The sequence below is a fragment of the Amblyraja radiata genome, chromosome 18 (assembly GCF_010909765.2).
Source record: "Amblyraja radiata isolate CabotCenter1 chromosome 18, sAmbRad1.1.pri, whole genome shotgun sequence".
Classification (NCBI taxonomy): domain Eukaryota; kingdom Metazoa; phylum Chordata; class Chondrichthyes; order Rajiformes; family Rajidae; genus Amblyraja; species Amblyraja radiata.
The window spans coordinates 6,180,892-6,200,302 of NC_045973.1; the positions used below are offsets into that span (position 1 = coordinate 6,180,892).

Genomic DNA, 19,411 nt, shown 5'->3' on the forward strand with positions numbered 1-19,411 from the left:
TACTCCAGCGTTTTGTCTTTGGTGTAAACCAGCATCTGCAGTTACTTCCAACACAGGAGCTCTGGGGAACGTGGATAGGTGATGTTTTGGCTCAGGATGCTTCATCAGCAAATACATACAGCGCTGAGTGGCTCAAAGGTTGAGGTTTGTCATTGCGTGGGGCTCCTTTTACAGGCCGTTCGTGATGTGAAGCATCTTTGTCGCTGCTGATGTATACGATACGATAGAACTTTGTTTATCCCAGGCGGGAAATTGATCTGCCAACAGTTGTAAAACACAACAAGAGACCTGAAACATGAAGTGACGAGTGGAGTGTCCAGGATCTGGGGATGTGCAGAGATTGGGGAGGGGGGGGAGGGGGAGTTTACCCCACGACAGAAGGTGGAGGTGTTGTTCAGTTTGATCGCCGCTGGGGAGAAACGATCTCCGATGACGTTCTGTGCTGCAAATGTCCTTGATGTGTATTTGCTGCAAGATGTTGTGTCCTTCCACACACCAACAAATATTCACTTCCTTTTGAAGGCCGGCCACATGTACGTTACAGCACAGTGGCAACACCGTCGGTGATACTGCATCGGTACACGAACTGCACGCCTCACTTGCCGCACCGGACTCTGCATCCAGGTTGTCTAGCGACGAGGGGGAATGTGAGGAGAAGGAGGAGCTGGCGGAAAAACTCGACTGCCATTATTCTGGACAACACCCTCGGCCGGCTGCTGTAAGTTGCAAACGGGAACAGGGATTTTTTAAAAATATCAGCACACTCAGTTTTTCAGGTTTTTATCGTGTTATATGCCGGGTTTTCACAGTCCGGCACCTCCTTTTAATCTGGACAAAATTCCGAGAGCTCATTTGAAATTCCCGCCCCCCGCCCCCCCAGAAGTCCCCCCCGAAATGTGTCGCCCGATCTCGACCTCATCGGGACTTCCGCAGCCGATTGGCGGCTCAGATTTGCCCCTCTGCGGCCGGGGCTCTGGAACTCCGGCCCGGCCAGAGCCGGCAGATCCGTTCCCATTGCCGACTTCCCAGGCCGACTTTGCAGGCTGGTGTCTCGGCGTCCACGGCGGAACATTCCGGTACCGTCGACCTCATCCCGGAGGGCCGTGACCTCTGTTGGTCCGACAAAAACGGATGATCCAGAAAGGCTCTAGAACCAAGGGTGGCGGAAAATCGGTAGTCGACCTATATACCATTTAATACCAAATAAGTGAATTATGGTCAGACATAGGTATGGTTATAAGAATGATTAAGTTTCATGTAATCCGTCAGGTCAATTTCTATTCTTTAAAAAAAACAAAAATTATTAGAAGCAATTGTACCAAGATAAAACATTCGGCATCTGAAATTATACAATTTTTATACAGCTTCATTTTTAACCTTATAACCTAAATTATGAAAATGAAAAAAGAAAAGAACGAGAAAATGAAAGAAAAGTAGAAAGTGAAAAAATAGATTGAAGAAGGACAAAAGAAAGTTCCCTAAACTACCAAAGCAGTGTAGCAGAAAGATATAGGAAGAAAAAGAAAAGTGGAGATATACCTTGCCCCCCGTCCCCCCCACCTCACCCAACCCAGCATCGGATTTAAATCCATCATGTCAATTTCTTCCGTAGTTTTCAGGTTTTTCCTCAACTTTCTTGTTTCCGACCAGATTTGCACGTTTGGAAGTCGGCAGGTTGGCCGAGGCTGCTTTGTGTTTGAGAGGCGCTGGGACCACTTTCGATGTGCACTTAGTTCCATGGTCGAAAAGCATCTTAATTCACAAATGTGGAAGTAAGTAAGCCAACAAAAAAATATATAATGGTTGAGAATTTAAGATCTGCGGAAGTTGCCGTGTGCAAATGGAAAGGTCAGGACATCACAAAAGATCTTTAAGGTAGACAAAAATGCTGGAGAAACTCAGCGGGTGAGGCGGCATCTATGGAGCGAAGGAATTGGCGATGTTTCAGGTCGAGGCCCCCCCTTCATACATTATAATGTAAAGCTTTTGCATTGACTGAATAGAACACAGAAAATAGGTGCAGGAGTAGGCCATTCGGCCCTTCGATCCAGCACAGCCATTCAATATGATCATGGCTGATCATCCAAAATCTGTACCCTGTTCCTGCTTTTTTCCCATCTCCCTTGATTCCCTTAGCCCTAAGAGCTAAATCTAAGACTCTCTTGAAAATAGCACGCAACAAGAAGCTATTCATTGGACCTCAGTACACATGATAATAATATACTAGATGGAGGATATGGGTTGAAGGTGAGAGGGGAAAATGTAATAGGAACTTGAGGGGCAACGTTTCCATGCAAGATGTTTTTCATGAAAATGTCTTCCATGTGGATCATCATCTCTTTTCAAAAGCATAGGTCTGTCTGTGACAATCATTTAAGAAACATTTAAATGGGTACATGGATAGGATAGACAGTTTAGCTTATTGTCACGTGTACCGGGGGTACAGTGAAAAGCTTTTGTTGCGTGCTAACCAGTCAGTGGAGAGACAGTACATGATTACAATCGAGCCGTTTACAACGTACAGACACATGATGAAGGGAATAACGTTTAGCGCAAGGTTAAGAAATGTTGCTGTCAGAGTAGAGATTTGAAAGTGTGGAGCGATTGTAAGGGAGATATGGGCCAAACGCGGGCAGGTGGGACCAGTGTAGATGGGGTGGGTAAGTTGGGCCGAAGGGCCTGTTTCCATGCTGTACTGTACGACTGACTCTAAACCAACTTCCTTTTTCTCTCTCAGAAAAATCCCCCCTGCGGTGGACAGTCCAACGTCGGGGCAGTGCAATGCTCCCAGCAGCAGCATGGTTCCCCCTCACCTGTCGCATTCCAGTGTCGGTACTGCAGGTGTGGTCTCCTCCTCCCCTTCCTCATTGTCATCTCCACTGTTGGTGTCTTCTCCATTCCTATTGGCCAACAGTAAACCCGTGCCGTCATATGCAACTACTCTGACGGCTCACCCCGCTGCCTTGGGCTCTGCGGACCCAGCTCACTGTATGCAATCTAGACACGTACCTTCACCATCTGCCATGCCTTCTGGGCTCTCCTCGGTCCCCTCCCATGTCTTCAACAAACCTCAGAAAGTGAAGCCCAGCAGGTCTTTCAAACCGAAAGAACCCCCGCCTACCAGCAACAACAGTAACTCCAGTAGCAACAATAACAGCAACAGTTCTGGGAGGAGGAGGAAGAACAATTCTGCACTGCCATTGCATTCTCCTTCCATCTATTCCGCCGATGCCCCGAAGAAAAATTGTGTGAATTCCGGGAGTCTGGGGACGTCTAATTATTCGTCCGTTTCGTCGACTTACGGCAGCCCGCACAACGTTGGCCTGAACTGTACGAACAAGATGAACTCTCTGGGCCTCAAGCACGAGCCGTCGGGGAAAGGGCTTCAGGCGGGGGCCCCTGCGGAGTCGATTAAGCGGATGAGTGTGGTGATGAACAGCGGTGACTCCACCCTCTCGCTGGGGCCCTTCGTGCACCAGGCCAACGAGCAGCTGGCGAGCCCGCACGCCGCCTTCCCACATCCCCACCCGCCGCTGGACAGGCTGGAAGGCCGGAAGCGGAAAGGTTCGCCGGGCTCCGCTGCCATCCACGGCGGCAACAGGGCGAACAAGCTCGCCAAAGCGCCCGTGGTAAACAACGTTCACTCGAAGCATCCCGGCGTGATCCCAGGGACGCCGGGCCTCTCCAATAACACTCTCCTCCACCAGGTATGGAGGGAAAACCAAGGGGGTGCCACGCTTCAATAAGTGATTTAAGTCTAGACCTGGGCCTGTCCCACTTAGTCGACTCTTTAGGTGACTGCCAGGAACTAATTTTCCTACGACACCGAATTCACCTCCCACACCTGGCGACGACCTACGACAGCAAAAATTGTCGCCACTGTCGCTGAAAAATGTTCAACATGTTGAAAATTTTGTGGCAGTCACCTGTAGTCACCTAAAATAATCACCCAAGTGGGATAGGCCCATGGGGGAAGCACGGTGGCGCAGCTGTTGAGTTGCCGCCTTACACCGCCCAGGGATCAATTCTTACGGGTGCTGCCTGTGTGGAGTTTGCATGTTCTCCCCGAGACCGGGTGGGTTTTCCCTGAATGCTCCGGTTCCCCCCCCCCCACCCCCATCACTCCAAGGACGTACAGTTTTGTGGGTTAATTGGCTTCTGTGAATTGTAAATTGTCCCTAGTGTGTAGGATAGGGGACTGATGTGGGGATAGCTGGTCGGTGCGGACACGGTGGGCCGAAGGGCCTGTTTCTGCACTGTATCTCTAAAGTCTAAAAGACTAAAGGCTCTCAATCCTATTCCCACCACCTGATGTTGGTTGGGTTGGGAACTTTTCAAATGTTTAATTGTATTACTCTCGTGCTTGTTACTGTTCCTCTGGAATTTATTTATTAACCTAGATACATAGACAATAGGGGCAGGAGTAGGCCATTCGGCCCTTCGAGCCAGCACCGCCATTCAATGTGATCATGGCTGATCATCCCCAATCAGTACCCCGTTCCTGCCTTCTCCCCATATCCCTTGACTCCGCTATCTTTAAGAATATCTATTTCTGCAACAACCTACAAATTCTTCTTGGTCATATTGCCATATCGCATGGAAACAGGCCATTCAGCCCAATTTGTTCATGCTGACCAATAATCCCCATCTACGCTGGTCCCACTTGCCAGAGTCTGGCCCATATCTCTCTAAACCAGGGGTTGGCAACCTGCGGCCTCCGGGCCGGATGCGGCCCATAATTCGAAATCAACCGGCCGTCAGGCGGATTTTTTTCCCCCCGTAATCATCCAGCCCGCCGAGCACCCTGCCCGAGTGGCGCGGCCGAGCGCCCTGCCCGAGGGCCAAGCCCTAGCGGTAACGCATCCTGCGCAAAGCCACCGGCCCGGCCACGCACCTTTTGTGAACACGTTTTTTTTTTAAACTCCAGAGGCTGGAAAAATCAAATGTAGACAAAAATGCTGGAGAAACTCAGAGGGTGGGACATGTAAGGATTGAATGAGGCTGCCTCACCCATTGAGTTTCTCCAGCATTTTTGTCTACCTTCTGTGAACAAGGTTGCTGCCCCTGCTCTAAACCTTCCCTATCCACGTACCTATCTAAAAGCATTTTAAACATTGTAATAGTATTTGCCTCAACTACCTCCCTTTGCAGCTTGTTCCATATACCTACCACCCCCTGAGTGATAAAGTTGCCCCTTAGGTTCTGATTCATTCTTTCCCCTCTCAACATAAACCTATGTCCTTTGGTTCTTGACTTCCACTGCCCTGGGTAAAAGACAAGATGATTGGGTTGTTAGAAAGTCGACCATCTCAACAAGACATCTATGCAGGACAGTGTCCTAGGGGCAACCATTCCCAGCTGTCACTTGAGCCCCTGTCCCACTGTACGAGGTAATTCAAGAGTTCTCCCGAGTTTCCCCTGATTCGAACTCGGAGAATTGCGGTAATGTCCGTTTGTGGGTACTCGGGGCTCTCGTGGAAATTTTTCACAATGTTGAAAAATCTTCACGAATTTACCACATTTCCCGGGTATCTGCCTTTAGCGTTACGAGCCACTAAGCGACGTCCCGAGCTCCGGCGTTCCCGGTAAGTACATTCTGCGTACATACCACGAGTCCGATTTTTTTTAAACTCGGGAGAGCTCTTGAATTACCTCGCACAGTGGGACGGGCTTTAGCCAGGTAGATCGAAATGGGATGTTTATTGATAATTGCACGATTTTCAATTCTGTTTGCAACCCCATAAAAACTCAAACCGTCCACATCAACACTATTTCAGCCAAGGGCTAGTTAATGGCGAGCACCATTTGTGCCTCGAGTTTCAGCCAGTGACTACCTCCCAACTATCAATGGCATGGCCACCTCTATCAACATTCTGGGAACCACCCTGGGCCAGAGACTTGAGAGATGCAGCCTCAGGAGCTTGTCAAAGGCTGGGAACCCTGTGGCAGAGGGTTCACCAGTCCAGAACATGATGGGCTCACTGGGAACTGCAGGTGCAGTAATCTTGCGTAAAGCACAAAGTACTGGAGTATCTCAGCCGGCCAGGCAGCATCTAGGGTGGGAATGGATAGAAACATAGAAAATAGGTGCAGGAGGAGGCCATTCGGCCCTTCGAGACAGCACCGCCATTCATTGTGATCATGGCTGATCGTCCCCAATCAATAACCCATGCCTGCCTTCTCCCCATATCCCTTGATTCCACCAGCCCCTAGAGCTCTATCTAACTCTCTCTTAAATCCATCCAGTGATTTGGCCTCCGCTGCCCTCTGTGGCAGGGAATTCCACAAATTCACAACTCTGGGTGAAAACGTTTTTTCTCACCTCAGTCTTAAATGGCCTCCCCTTTATTCTAAGACTGTGGCCCCTGGTTCTGGACTCGCCCAACATTGGGAACATTTTTTCTGCATCTAGCTTGTCCAGTCCTTTTATAATTTTATATGTTTCTATAAGATTCCCCCTCATCCTTCTAAACTCCAGTGAATGCAAGCTTTGTCTTTTCAATCTTTCCTCATATGACAGTCCCGCCATCCCAGTGATCAATCTCGTGAACCTATGCTGCACTGCCTCAATCACAAGGATGCCCTTCCTCAAATTAGGAGACCAAAACTGTACACAATACTCCAGATGTGGTCTCACCAGAGCCCTGTGCAAGTGCAGAAGAAAGATAGGCGACGTTTTGGGTTAGGACCCTTCTTCATGTCTGAGGAAGGGTCATGATCCTTGAAACATCGCCTCGTGTGCCATGTCCTCCAGAGATGCTGCCGGCCCTGTACAAGACTGATTCTTTTTTTCACTTTGTTTTCATTGAGAATAAGGTTTGTTGAGAATTAAATGAGGTGTCCTGCTGTCACAATGTGAATTTGACGGGTGAATCTGTTTTTCTATATTTTGTAGCCAAAGGCTCGACCATGATAACCAATGTTCTTCTGGAAGAAACTGGACATCTTATTTTGAAATCAGAAGTAGGCACTCTGAACTGCACGAAGCCTTGGAGTTTTCGCAACCTCCCTTGTTCCTCAGGTCTGTGGATAGTATAATCAAAATTACAGGTTTCGAAGCCAGGTTTGTGGAATCCTCACAGCGTGGTGCACATCTTAAATTGAGTTGACATGGACTTCCTGGCTAGAAAATGGGCTTGCAATTGTTCAAATCAGTATTAAGTATTAGGTACCAAGCTAGAAGATTGACTACTGATCTGCGATTTATGCAAAAGGTGCAGTTTTTAGACTATTTACTGCAGAAGGGCGCATTTGCTAAACAGTTTGGATGTTGAACTGCCAAATGTTTAAGCATCTTTACACGTTTAGTGGGAGTTCCGTAGCCCCTTGACATCTACTGGAAATTTCTATCACAGAGCAGATATGTTGTATTTATTTCTTTCGCAAGCGATATGTGTACTTTGTCTACGTTTAAACTTTAAACCAGTTGCCAAGTATGCCGACTTGTGTCAGGTAGTTACTTTGAAATTTATTTTTGTTAAGTCCACAAACCTTGGCTTTTTTTTTTTTTTTTGGAGCAGAAAAATTGTGGAACTAAAATAACATCGGGAAGTCAGTCCAGCGAATGATTTATTCATTGTACTTCACACACACATGAATAAATGGTGTAAATTCTAACTGATTCCTGGTTAGAATTACAGCAGAATGGAGAGTTGAAAAAGGTTGCATCAGGTATGGCGTTTCGATGCAACAATTTTTTTAATGAATAAAACAACGTTCTTTAAATAGATCTATGATTAAATTTTGTGCGGTGAGCATGGGGTTCAGTGGCATTTGCAGCTTGGTCTTGCCTGTTTTTATTTTTTTTTAAAGGCAAGAAAATAACAATTTGTAGTGAATGCTGCTTCCACCCGAACAGTCTTAGTAGTCCACATAATTTTTGCACTAATAGATTATATCCATTCTCCCAACTACACTGGAATAGATTTTAATTTAACAAAAAGGGACAGTGTTGCAAGTTTGTCAAAGAAACAATTTTTTTTTTAAAAGATCGGTTTAAATCAGGGATTTCCAAAAGAAAATTCCTCAAAAATGCTTAAAATGACCACTTTAGTGAATATTTGCACACATTTCACCTATTGGTCGACAAGTCGGGGAGCATATCAGAATGAAATTTTTTTTTTTCCCAATATCAGCTTTTAGTGTAGTGACTTTTTCTCCCAAATCTTGATGTTAAGGCAGATGTGTGCACAGCGTGGAGAACGTGAGCATATACTAATCGTCTGTTCAATTCATCTTCTCAGATTTTTGTGGGCAGTGTCGTGAATTCAATATATAAATTTTAAGAAACATAAAATAGTGTATAGCTAAAATACTCTTAGAATCATTGTTGGATAATTGTCAGATAAACCAATAAAAGGATCTACTTATTGCAAATAGTTATAGAGCAGTATCTGCTGGAGACCCAGTAATAATGCCATTTCCTTTTGGCCATTTCCGAAAAGGCTATTAAGGAAATTCTTAAAGAAAAATTCCCCTCTCTGCTGTAATAAATGTAACCTTATGACTCCTAGTGGTTTTAGTTTTAAAACTGGCTTAAACTGAAGCTAGCTTGTTCCTTATGCGACAGTTACCAATTGTAACTCTGTTTTCTTACCCCAATTTTCAACAAGCTGAGAGAAAGTATGTCACGATTTTTGTACCTTTTATTTTGAATTTTCTTGTTTAATGGATTATACAAAAAATATGGAAATATCCCTATTTCAGAATGCATATTTTGTTAAAATTGTACATATTAAACATGTATTTTTGCACAGGTCATTTTCTTATATCCAGTTTTGGTACAATTTTGAAATCATCTGGTATTTATTTATTTAGGAATTAATAATAAATAACAGGTAAAAGTACCTTATTGTTTAGATATTCACTGCCCAGCTAATAATGCAAAATACCTACAGTATAAGATTTTTGGGGCACTTTTTATAAAATCGTTCGTCCATTTTGGAATTTGGGAGTGAAATGATTTATTTTTTGGAAGTGGGGGAGGGGGAGAGAGATAGCCTCAAAAATATTTCACTAATATATTCATTTGTTGTCTAAACTCCCAGTGTAACAAATTCATTAGAGAAAAAAAAAATATCATCCCAGACCCATCCGAAAAACCACTTGAACCTTTTTTTTGCAGCTTTTAGTCAAAATTTAAAGTGCCTGATAGTTGCTTCAAGATGACTGTTTAAATTGAACATTTAATTTAAAAAAAAGAATGAAATGTTCAACTGGATTAGGAGCTTGCTTTTTCCACCTTGTGAGTTCCTAGTATTTATTGTGCTTGAACCTTAATAATTTGGAATCAACAAATCTTTCAATTGTGAAATGAAACCAATTTTTGATTTGTATGTATATTTGTATGTGGTGATGCCACCAGCCAAGAGCAAATCAAAAGGCCTTTACCTTTCTGTACCTTTAATGAAGTACCATGTTTTCGATGATTTTGACTATGAAAGAGGTCTAAAGCACTATGCTATTCACTTGGCTCATTAAAACAGTTGTACTTTCAAGTTTTACCCATTGTCCCATAGTATCTAATACTACTGGAATGTAAATATTCTCATCCCGGCAATTTAAGGTGACGGTGCCTTTATTTGAAAGGAAATACCTTGGGATTTCACTGAGTATCTCCTGCAATTCTTTTGTTGATTAAATAGGGTTAGAAAAATACAATGTTCCGAAAGTTTGGAGTTTGTCTTCCCATAACATTGTTCCTCGGCAGCACCTATCTATACTCGTACTGAATAAAAAATGGATGACATTTTTATTTAAAAAAAGCTGAGTTGAACGATCAGAACACAAGAAATCTTGTCTTAAAAGGCACTCGAACCTGAAGCGATTTCGGGTTCATGTAAGGAATAAAACGATTGCAGTGACAAAAGCAATAGAGACATGTGAAGAGTTTAACACTACACATCTCAAATGTGAATGTAAGCCTGATAGCAAAGCCTGTTCCGAGCTTGGTTCTAAAAGCGACCTTTCTGTGTAAAAGTGTGAATAGTTTCAGAAGTACGCAAAACGGAGCGCACTGGTTCACTACGGTATCAGCTGGACTTTGTGTGTTGCCTGTTGTATAATTCATGAACAAATGTCATGGGTCAGAATCTTTCGATATTTGAAAATGTATAGTCTATTTGTTTTGTAACAAGGTCTGTAAATAAAAATAATTTATACTGTTATTTATAACAAATCCAGTGTCTGATTGTCTACTATTTGCTAATCAAAGTATAAAGTTTAAATTGGAGATTTACAGCTTTGAAATGGCCCCCTCTACCCACTGGATCCACGCCGACCATCGATCACCCATTTGTACTAGTTCTATGTTCATCCACTCTCTACAACCCTCTGCAGAGGGCCAATTAACCTACAAATCCACACGTCTTGGGGATGTGGGAGGAATCTGAAGCAAACCCCGAGTCACAAGGAGAATGTTTCCACCAGTGGGAGAGTCTAGGACTAGAGGTCACAGCTTCAGAATTAAAGGATGTTCTTTTAGGAAGGAGATGAGGAGGAATTTCTTCAGGGGGTGTGGAATTCTTTGCCACAGAACGCCGTGGAGACCAAGTCAGGGGATATATTTAAGGCAGAGAAAGATTCTTGATTAGTACGGGTGTCAGAGGTTATGGGGAATTGGCAGGAGAATGGGGTTGGGAGGGAGAGATAGATCAGCCACGATTGAATGGTGGAGTGGACTTGTTGAACCGAATGGCCTAATTCTGCTCCTATCACATGATCAAACTACAAACAGACACTACCCGTGGTCAGGAGCAAATAGACAATAGGAGTAGGCCATTCGGCCCTTCGAGCCAGCACCGCCATTCAATGTGATCATCCCCAATCAGTACCCCGTTCCTGCCTTCTCCCCATATCCCCCAACTCCGTTATTTTTAAGAGCCCTATCTAGCTCTCTCTTGAAAGCATCCAGAGACCCTGCCTCCACTGCCCTCTGAGGCAGAGAATTCCACAGACTCACCACTCTGTGAGAAATGTGGTCCATGAATGCTCCTTGACAGTCTAAATTCTAAAAGCAGTTTGTTTTTATAGATGTACAACACTTAACAACCTTTCAATGTGTAGGAAAGAACTGCAGATGCTGGTCAAAATCAAAGATGGACACAAAATTGCTGGAGTAACTCAGCGGGACAGGCAGCATCTCTGGGAAGAAGGAATGGGTGATGTTTCGGGCTCCTGAACTCTTTTCTTCACTACTCTATTGAACTGCCACATGGCTTACTCCATTCCCTCCCCAGAAGCCGCCTGACCAGCTGACTTCCTCCAGCACGGTTTCACTCAGGATTCCAGCAGCTGCCGTTTATTATATCTTCCTCATTGTCCAAATTCAAAGTTTGCATTGCAATTCCTGCATCCAAATCTTAAAACTCATAGCTATGACCAAGATATTGTTGCAAGAATCATCTCAAAAGAATTGTGTAGGAAGGGACTGCAGATGCTCGTTTAAACCGAAGATAGACACAAAATGCTGGAGTAACTCAGCGGGACGGGCAGCATCTCTGGAGAGAAAGAATGGGCGACATTTTGGGCCGAGACCCTTCTTCAGACTAGTCAGGAGAAAGGGAAACGAGAGATATGGAACAAATAATGAAAGATATGCAAACAAGTTACAATGATAAAGGAAACGGGCCATTGTTAGCTGTTTGTGAGCAGAGAATGAGAACCTGGTGCGACTTGGGTTTGTTAGGCTTCTGCTCTAACTTTAGAAATCGGCCTCTAAGTGGGTGTTAGTGCTGCCTGCCTGCTCTATGCGAGTGTCTACAACCCAGTTTAAGGTTGTTTCCATTCTCTTTTATGGACATGGTTAAATGGGAAGAATTTTGCTGCTTCCACAGTGGAGTTACAGGTTTGGCCTCAAAAACTACCTTCTCCTTTCCGTTTAACGGAATGAACAACTGGTGTAAATAACTCAACACTTGAATGTCAATGGGAAGGAAACCAAGACAGTTTGAAACATTTAATTTCCCAGAGCCACGTTCACAAACACATCTTAAAATTGGTATTTAAGCTGGAATTCCAATTTCCTTTGAGATACTTGAGATATTTTTGAAAACATGCTCTGGGTGTTTATTTTATATACATTGCTCAAATTGTTTACACATCAGCCAAGTAAACTACAAAGTTTAATACATAAAAGGTTCAACAATGGCATAAACTAAACCCATGATTTGTAAATAGTAAGAGAAATAACTAGAACAATTCAAATACTAAATGGCCGTCGTGGAGTTATTGACCATTACATATTTATCACCCGTGAGAGTTTTTGGACTCTGTTCAACAGCAGATCTCCTTTCTTTATGGTTTCCTGGTACTGCCAGTTCTTACTGTCAGGCCTGTAATAATCAAAATTGACAGTCAAAGTTTGGTCCAGATTTACAGATCACAATATTGCATCTGGAGAATTGTGGCAAACTACAATCTATTGTTGCACATACATACCTGTTGGTTTCTACGATTTCATTCACTTTGTCTATTTTACAGTGTAGCCTACCAGCAGCAATGAAACGAGAGAGTTCCCTGTAAATCAAATGCAAGTTTTATTCACCTTAGTCCCCAGTGCAACAAAAAAATACCCCCAGTATTTTCTAAACATAGAAAAGAATAGACAATAGACAATAGGTGCAGGAGTAGGTCATTTGGCCCTTCGAGCCATTCAATGTGATCATGGCTGATCATCCACAACAGTACCCCGTTCCCGCTTCCCCCCCCCCCCCCCCATCCCTTGATTCCGTTAGCCCTGAGAGCTAAATCTAACTCTTGAAAGTATCACCTTGGTAAGAAGGGATAGCAAAAGAGCTATGAAAAATAATGAAAGACTAACCAGATAAAATACTTAAAACAACTTGTGTATCTGAGTAAAGCTTAAAAGTAAGATTGAAGATTCAGAAGATCAAAACCCACTTACTGATCAATGAACTCCACACCAACACCGAATGCTTCTGCCATGTACGTAAGCGTTAATGAGCGATAGGATTCCAACAGCTGACTATACGCTAAGATCCTCATTTCACGAACATAGTAGCGATAGTGAGCGGCAAAGAGCCAGTCCTTCTTTAAGTCTTGTTCTACCGTGGCTAAAGAAAGAAGGAAAGTTATCGTGTAATGCTGCTTTATACCAAAGATGGATACAAAATGCTGGAGTAAATTAATGCGGGCAGCATCACAGTAGAAGATGATTAGGTGAAGTTTCGGGTCAGGACCCTTCGAATGGAAGCAAGAAAAATGCGTCAAATTGGGACGGCAACAGGTGACCTCGGGCAAGGAGGTTCCCTGATAGGCCAATTGTTGGCTAAAGACAGTGTAATCCCGAGAGGACTACATCGTTGCAAACTGTTGAACTGGTTAATGGACTGTTAGTGGAAAGGGGGGTGGCGAGGTGCAAGCAGACGTAATCTAAATTTAGAGAATTCAACATTCATACTGCTGAGTTGTGAGCTACCCAAGCGAGATAAGAGGTGTTGTTCCGCCAATTTGGTTGCGGACTCACAACGGAAAGGGAGGGAGGCCCGGGACAGCAAGGTAGGTGTGGAAATGGGAGAGAGAGTCTAAGTGGTTAGCAACCGGGAGATCCAGTAGGCCTTGGCGGACCGAGCACAAAATGGTCTCCGAGTCTACACTTTGTCTCACCGAAGTACAGGAGCCCACATTGGCAATGTCGGATGCAGTGAAAGACATATCGGCAGAAATTTGAAAAACCATACCCTCCAAAATCTGACTAAGGTAAGGAATCTTTTGTTATAAACTTCTTGCTTGTGCGATTTTCATCCTAGTGGGTACTAATGTTATGCCCTATCCAATTAATAATTTGGCCTTCAGCAGAGAATAGGAATATATTGTTTAAAAAAGGCACTCACCAAGGGACTGGAAGAAAACTCCATATCGACACTCGTACAGTGAAAACAGATACTGCCGAACCGTTGGATGGTCGTGCAGGACTTCAAGAATCTCAGCGCCTTTGATGACCTGATTTTAAATAAGAATTCCCATCAATTAGATTTCTAGATGTATGAAATGGTACATGATGGGCTTCATGTAGAATGAAACATTCAATCAGAGCATCTGTACCTCTATCATTAAATATGCTCAAAAATAATCTTTCAATCTCTGCTCTGAAAACATAAATTGAATTAGAATCCAGTGTATAAAGAACCAACCCAGTGTGTAGGAAAGAACTGCAGATGCTGGTTTAAACCGAAGATAGACACAAAAAAGCTGGAGTAACTCAGCGGGGTAGACATCATCTCTGGAGAGAAGGAATGGGTAACGTTTCAGGTCTGAAGAAGGGTCTCCACCTGGAACATCACCCATTCCTTCTCTCCTGTCCCGCTGAGTTACTCCAGCTGTTTGTGTCTATCTTCGAATTAGAATCCATAGCCTTTGAGGCAAGAACTCTATTATCCTCCAAGGGGAATGTATTCCAATCTGTATCAATAATCGAGCAGTGATTTTAATGCGTCTTCAGGCTCTTTACCTCAAAAGTTTTCATCTATCCTTTCAGAAATGTGAAGTACCCCAATGATCCATTTGAATGATACATTGAATTTTACCTCCCATGCCAGCCATTTAATCAGACCGCAGAATCAACACTACACTTGGGATGAGGTGCCACCATGGTTCGATACCAATGAAGCATTATTTCCTGCCCTTTATTCTACTATTGAAAAGGCAGATCCTCAACTTCTGTTGCATTGAAATTAAATTTGAACAGAGTGAGATAAGTTAAATGAGAGAAGTGCTGTTCTTTCCTCCACTAAAGCAGCGAATGTAAGAGTTGAGGGACTATCCCACTTACGCGATTTGCCGGCACCCGTCATAGTGTTGAAAATCCAGCGGCGACCAGGAAAAGGTACGACTCTTTGGGCGACTACTCACTCGTGAGTAGTTGCCCAAAGAGTCGTACCTTTTTCTGGATTTTCAACATGTTTAAATTTTTCGGAGACCTGCTGCGACTATTACGGGTGTCATCCAGCTTCATTGCTCTTTATAGATTTTTTCCCTCATGTAATGGACGCTTAATTTGCCAAAAACCGTGCCACCTCAACCTTCAACTCCATCCTCATTTCCAGGACCGACTCTCCATTTCACAGAATACACATGATAGGAATAGCATCGATAATGTTATTTGACGATTGGGTCTGATGGAAGGGTCCTGACCCATTGAAAACAGAAAATAGGTGCAGGAGGAGGCCATTCGGCCCTTCGAGCCAGCACCACCTTTCATTGCGATCATGGCTGATCATCCCCAATCAATATCCCATGCCTGCCTTCTCCCCATATCCCTTGATTCCACTAGCCCCTAGATCTCTATCTAACTCTCTCTTAAATCCATCCAGTGATTTGGCCTCCACTGCCCTCTGGCAGGGAATTCCACAAATTCACAACTCTCTGGGTGAAAACGTTTTTTTCTCACCTGTCTTAAATGGCCTCCCCTTTATTCTAAGACTGTGGCCCCTGGTTCTGGACTCGCCCAACATTGGGAGCATTTTTCCTGCATCTAGCTTGTCCAGTCCTTTTATGTTATATGTTTCTATATGAACGCCACTCATCCTTCTAAACTCCAGTGAATACAAGCATAGTCTTTTCACCCAAAATGTCACCCATTCCTCCTCTGCAGAGATGCTGCCTCACCTGCTGAGTTACTCCAGCATTTTGTATCTATCTTCAGCACAGATAATAAACAGATTACTTTCTTCATAACATCACTCTGAAAGTGACTACACACCCAGACAAGTCTCCCAGCTCTGTGAAACTATGACACGCAGGGCAAAAGACCGCACAGGATGGACATGGCCATTCACACATATCCCCATCACCATCCCACCATCTGAAACCCATCCATATAGTTCTTAACAAAACAAAATCCACCATACTGAGCCAAGAGCTCTGGGAAGCGATTGTGTGCTGGAACTCCTAAAGAACAAATTACGATTTTTGTTGTTTATTGACTGGGCTTCCCTACTAGCATTTTGCACTCTTTTTAGCTTTGAAAGTGTTCATGAATTCTTCATTTAACTTATTGATACACTAACGTGCAGCTTGCAAACTAACTCATTACCGTGCCTCCCACACTGAAACCTTGTTACCACTCCATTGAAACACAACGGCATGCTCATTGTAGAATGAAGGTGCCGTTCCAACCTCTGTCCTTGCTGGCTCGTTGAAGAACTATCCAATTAACCCTACTCTGTGCATTTTCTCCATTAAATTATCTCATCGCACGCACCAGATGACAACAACACACAGTAAGACGACACAAGTCACCTTTGGTTCTATCGCCCATTATCATGAACATCTATGCATTGGTCACCATCATCCCCAGTGCCACTGGAATCAAGTTGTGTCTTTATTTAAAGGCGGCACAGCGGTTGAGCCAGTGCCTTACGGCGCCAGAGACCCGGGTTTGATCCTGACTACGGGTGCATATCGTCACGGAGTTTGTATGTTCTCCCCGTGACCTGCGTGGGCTTTCTCCGAGATCTTCGGTTTCCTCCCACGCTCCAAAGACGTGCAGGTTTGTAGGCTTGGTGTAAATGTAAAATCGTCCCTAGTGTGTGTAGGGTAGTGTTAATGTGCTGGGATCGCTGATCGGTGCAGACTCGGTGGGCCGAAGGGCCGGTTTCGGTTTAGTTTAGAGACGCGCTGCATCTCTAAACTAAACAAAATTAAAACTTACAACCACTTCTATCAATTTCTCTTTCCAGCTTTGCTACTCCGGGTTTATAATAGTCTCACTATTATGACGCTTACCTTTTCACGAAGATCAGGTCGCTCTAACGCAATCATGCTGACATAAACAGTGTAGGTTACAAAGGTTTTGTAATCCATGAGTTCGTAGGAAGTGAATGTGGAGACTGTGTCTAAGAACAGCTCTGCCGCCTGCTTGAAGTCTCGAACTGCCACACAATACATCCCTTGGTAAACTTTTAGACGATTCCTTCTATCCCAGTCACCACCTTCTTCAATTAAGCTGCAAAAGAATCCCCACGTTAAAATACACTAAAAACATTCATGATTTATTAATTTTGGCCATCTCCACAAATACATTTTGAACAGGTTGAGATCCTGCTGTTGCTAGCTGGCACAAGCTTGGCCCAGAGTATGTTAGATATGCCACAACTAGAGAAGGGGGCTTATAGAAGCGTGGAATTCTCTGCCTCAGAGGGTGGTGGAGGCCGGTTCTCTGGATACTTTCATGAGAGAGCTAGATAGGGCTCTTAAAGATAGCGGAGTCAGGCGATATGGGGAGAAGGCAGGAACGGGGTACTGATTGGGGATGATCAGCCATGATCACATTGAATGGCAGTGCTGGCTCGAAGGGCCGAACGGCCTACTCCTGCACCTATTGTCTTATCCACCATCCACCTCATTGGAGACACTCGAACTATCTATAATCAGACGAGGTACAGTGAAAAGCCTTTGTTGCCTGCTAACCAGTCAGTGGAAAGACTATACATGATTACAATCGAGCCGTCCACAGTGTACAGATACATGATAAAGGGAATAATGTGAATAATGTTTTGTGCAAGTTAAAGCCAGTATAGTCTGATCAAGGAGAGTCCGAGGGTCTCCAATGAGGTAGACAGTAGTTTAGGACTGCTCTCTTGTTGTTGCTAGAATATATTTTATGTACAGGACAGCATTGAAATGCATATATATATACAGGTCAATATTGACCTCGAGGGCCATGCTAAAGAATTCACATGAATCAATGGAAAATGAACAGTTGCACTGGAACCCATGCTGAAACAAATGCTACAAGTACCTTTTAGCTTTCTCAATGTTACGAGTAATCAGATCATTATCCATGTAAAACAAGCCAATTCTCAGCAGGTAAAACACAATATCTAGGCGATGTCCCAGAGCCACAGTCTTGTCGTACGCTTTCCGAAAGGCTGTCAAAGCACCTTCCTACATTGAAAAGATTATTTTTTATTAAAGTAAAATCAAGGCTAGTTACTGAATGTAAAAAGCCACTCAGTGAGCATGTTGAAGCATTTGATTTCAACAATATCAATCACATATTGTCAAAGCTCCAAGCAACTTATTTAATATTACACAGGCGACGTTTCAGGTCAGGACTCTTCGTTAGACTTTTATCCCCCGGACAGCTTTTTTCTGCTCGTCGATTTCCAAATTCTCATTTTCAAATATAGACACAAAATGCTGGAGTAACTCAGCGGGACAGGCAGCATCTCTGGAGAGAAGGAATGGGTGATGGTTTGGGTCGAGACCCGAATTCTCTATTGAAATTTCTGTCAAATTCTCCATTGCCAAGCCAAATTCATGCTATAACTGATTGGGCCCACCTACCGCAAATAGTATTCTACAATTCATCAATCGCATTATATCCAATTTGCATTCAAGCAGAACTACCTGTGTAGATTTTTCATTAAAGAGGAGTTTCAACTGACATACAACACTAACCTAATTCAGAACGTACAGGGAGGGTTTTTCAGACCAGCTGCCTTGACTGACCTAGGCAAACCTTATTGCTTTCACAACTATACAGTAGCCAGAGTTGTGAATCTGTGGAATTTTCTGCCACAGAAGGCAGTGGCGGCCAATTCACTGGATGTTTTCAAGAGAGAGTTAGATTTAGCTCTTAGGGCTAACAGAATCAAGGGATGTGGGGAAAAAGCAGGAATGGGGTACTGATTTTGGATGATCAGCCACGATCATATTGAATGGTGGTGCTGGCTCGAAGGGCCTACCCCTGCACCTATTTTCTATGTTTCCCTCAATAAATTAATCGCTGTATGAAGATAATCCTTACTTTGTCACCTATCCGGCAGAGGTACTCAGCCTTGGCCATCATACCATTTCTGATTTCACTTTCACCAAGATTTTTTTCAGCATCTTCTAGTATATCGTCCAGGCGTTTTAGTTCTTCCTCATTTGCCTTTTTCATTTTGCTCAAGAGGTCTGTGTCAACTGGCCATCCGACATCTTTGCAGAGCTGTTCATAGTATGGAGCCATATCTGCAAAACATATCATTGCTTTGGAATTCAAGGACTTCACACAGTTCCCCTTCGCTCTGTGGCAATACAAACCGAAATACAGGTCCACCGCTGATTTTCCGGCAACTAGTGGGTCCGGCGCCTACTTTAATCTGGACACAATTACGAGAGCGTATTTGAACACCCCACCCCTGAAAATGTGGTTCCCGGATCGGGTGAGCCGGCCGATCTCACCTGATCGGCGGCTATGGAACTCTGACCCGGGCAGAGCCAGCAAACCCGTTCCCATAGCTGACTTCCATGGTTGATTGGCGGGTCGAATTTGCCGCCTGCAGCTAGGGCTCTAGAACTCCAGCCTGGCCAGAGCCAGCATATTTGTTGGCTCTCCACACCCCCACCCCCTCAACCCCCACCCGGACCTCACCTCACCCACCACCCCTCCTCATCCCCATCC

The 19,411-nt window shown here is 44.1% G+C and overlaps 2 protein-coding genes across 2 annotated transcripts in view; one reads left to right on the forward strand and one right to left on the reverse strand.

Moving 5' to 3' along the window:
• atxn7 (ataxin 7) overlaps window positions 1-10,177 on the forward strand; it is a 66,725-nt gene extending 56,548 nt beyond the window's left edge. Inside the window, exons 8-11 of the mRNA XM_033036649.1 lie at window positions 523-718; window positions 1,651-1,772; window positions 2,738-3,707; window positions 6,896-10,177. Of these exons, the coding sequence (XP_032892540.1) occupies window positions 523-718; window positions 1,651-1,772; window positions 2,738-3,707; window positions 6,896-6,913 (1,306 nt within the window). The 3' untranslated portion in view covers window positions 6,914-10,177. The remainder of the gene's footprint in view (window positions 1-522; window positions 719-1,650; window positions 1,773-2,737; window positions 3,708-6,895) is intronic.
• A 1,773-nt stretch (window positions 10,178-11,950) lies between these two features.
• Window positions 11,951-19,411, reverse strand: part of psmd6 (proteasome 26S subunit, non-ATPase 6) — a 10,211-nt gene continuing 2,750 nt past the window's right edge. The window contains exons 2-8 of the mRNA XM_033036650.1: window positions 18,773-18,978; window positions 17,762-17,907; window positions 16,747-16,966; window positions 13,854-13,962; window positions 12,905-13,073; window positions 12,439-12,516; window positions 11,951-12,332 (exon numbers count right to left, since the gene is read on the reverse strand). Of these exons, the coding sequence (XP_032892541.1) occupies window positions 12,236-12,332; window positions 12,439-12,516; window positions 12,905-13,073; window positions 13,854-13,962; window positions 16,747-16,966; window positions 17,762-17,907; window positions 18,773-18,978 (1,025 nt within the window). The 3' untranslated portion in view covers window positions 11,951-12,235. The remainder of the gene's footprint in view (window positions 12,333-12,438; window positions 12,517-12,904; window positions 13,074-13,853; window positions 13,963-16,746; window positions 16,967-17,761; window positions 17,908-18,772; window positions 18,979-19,411) is intronic.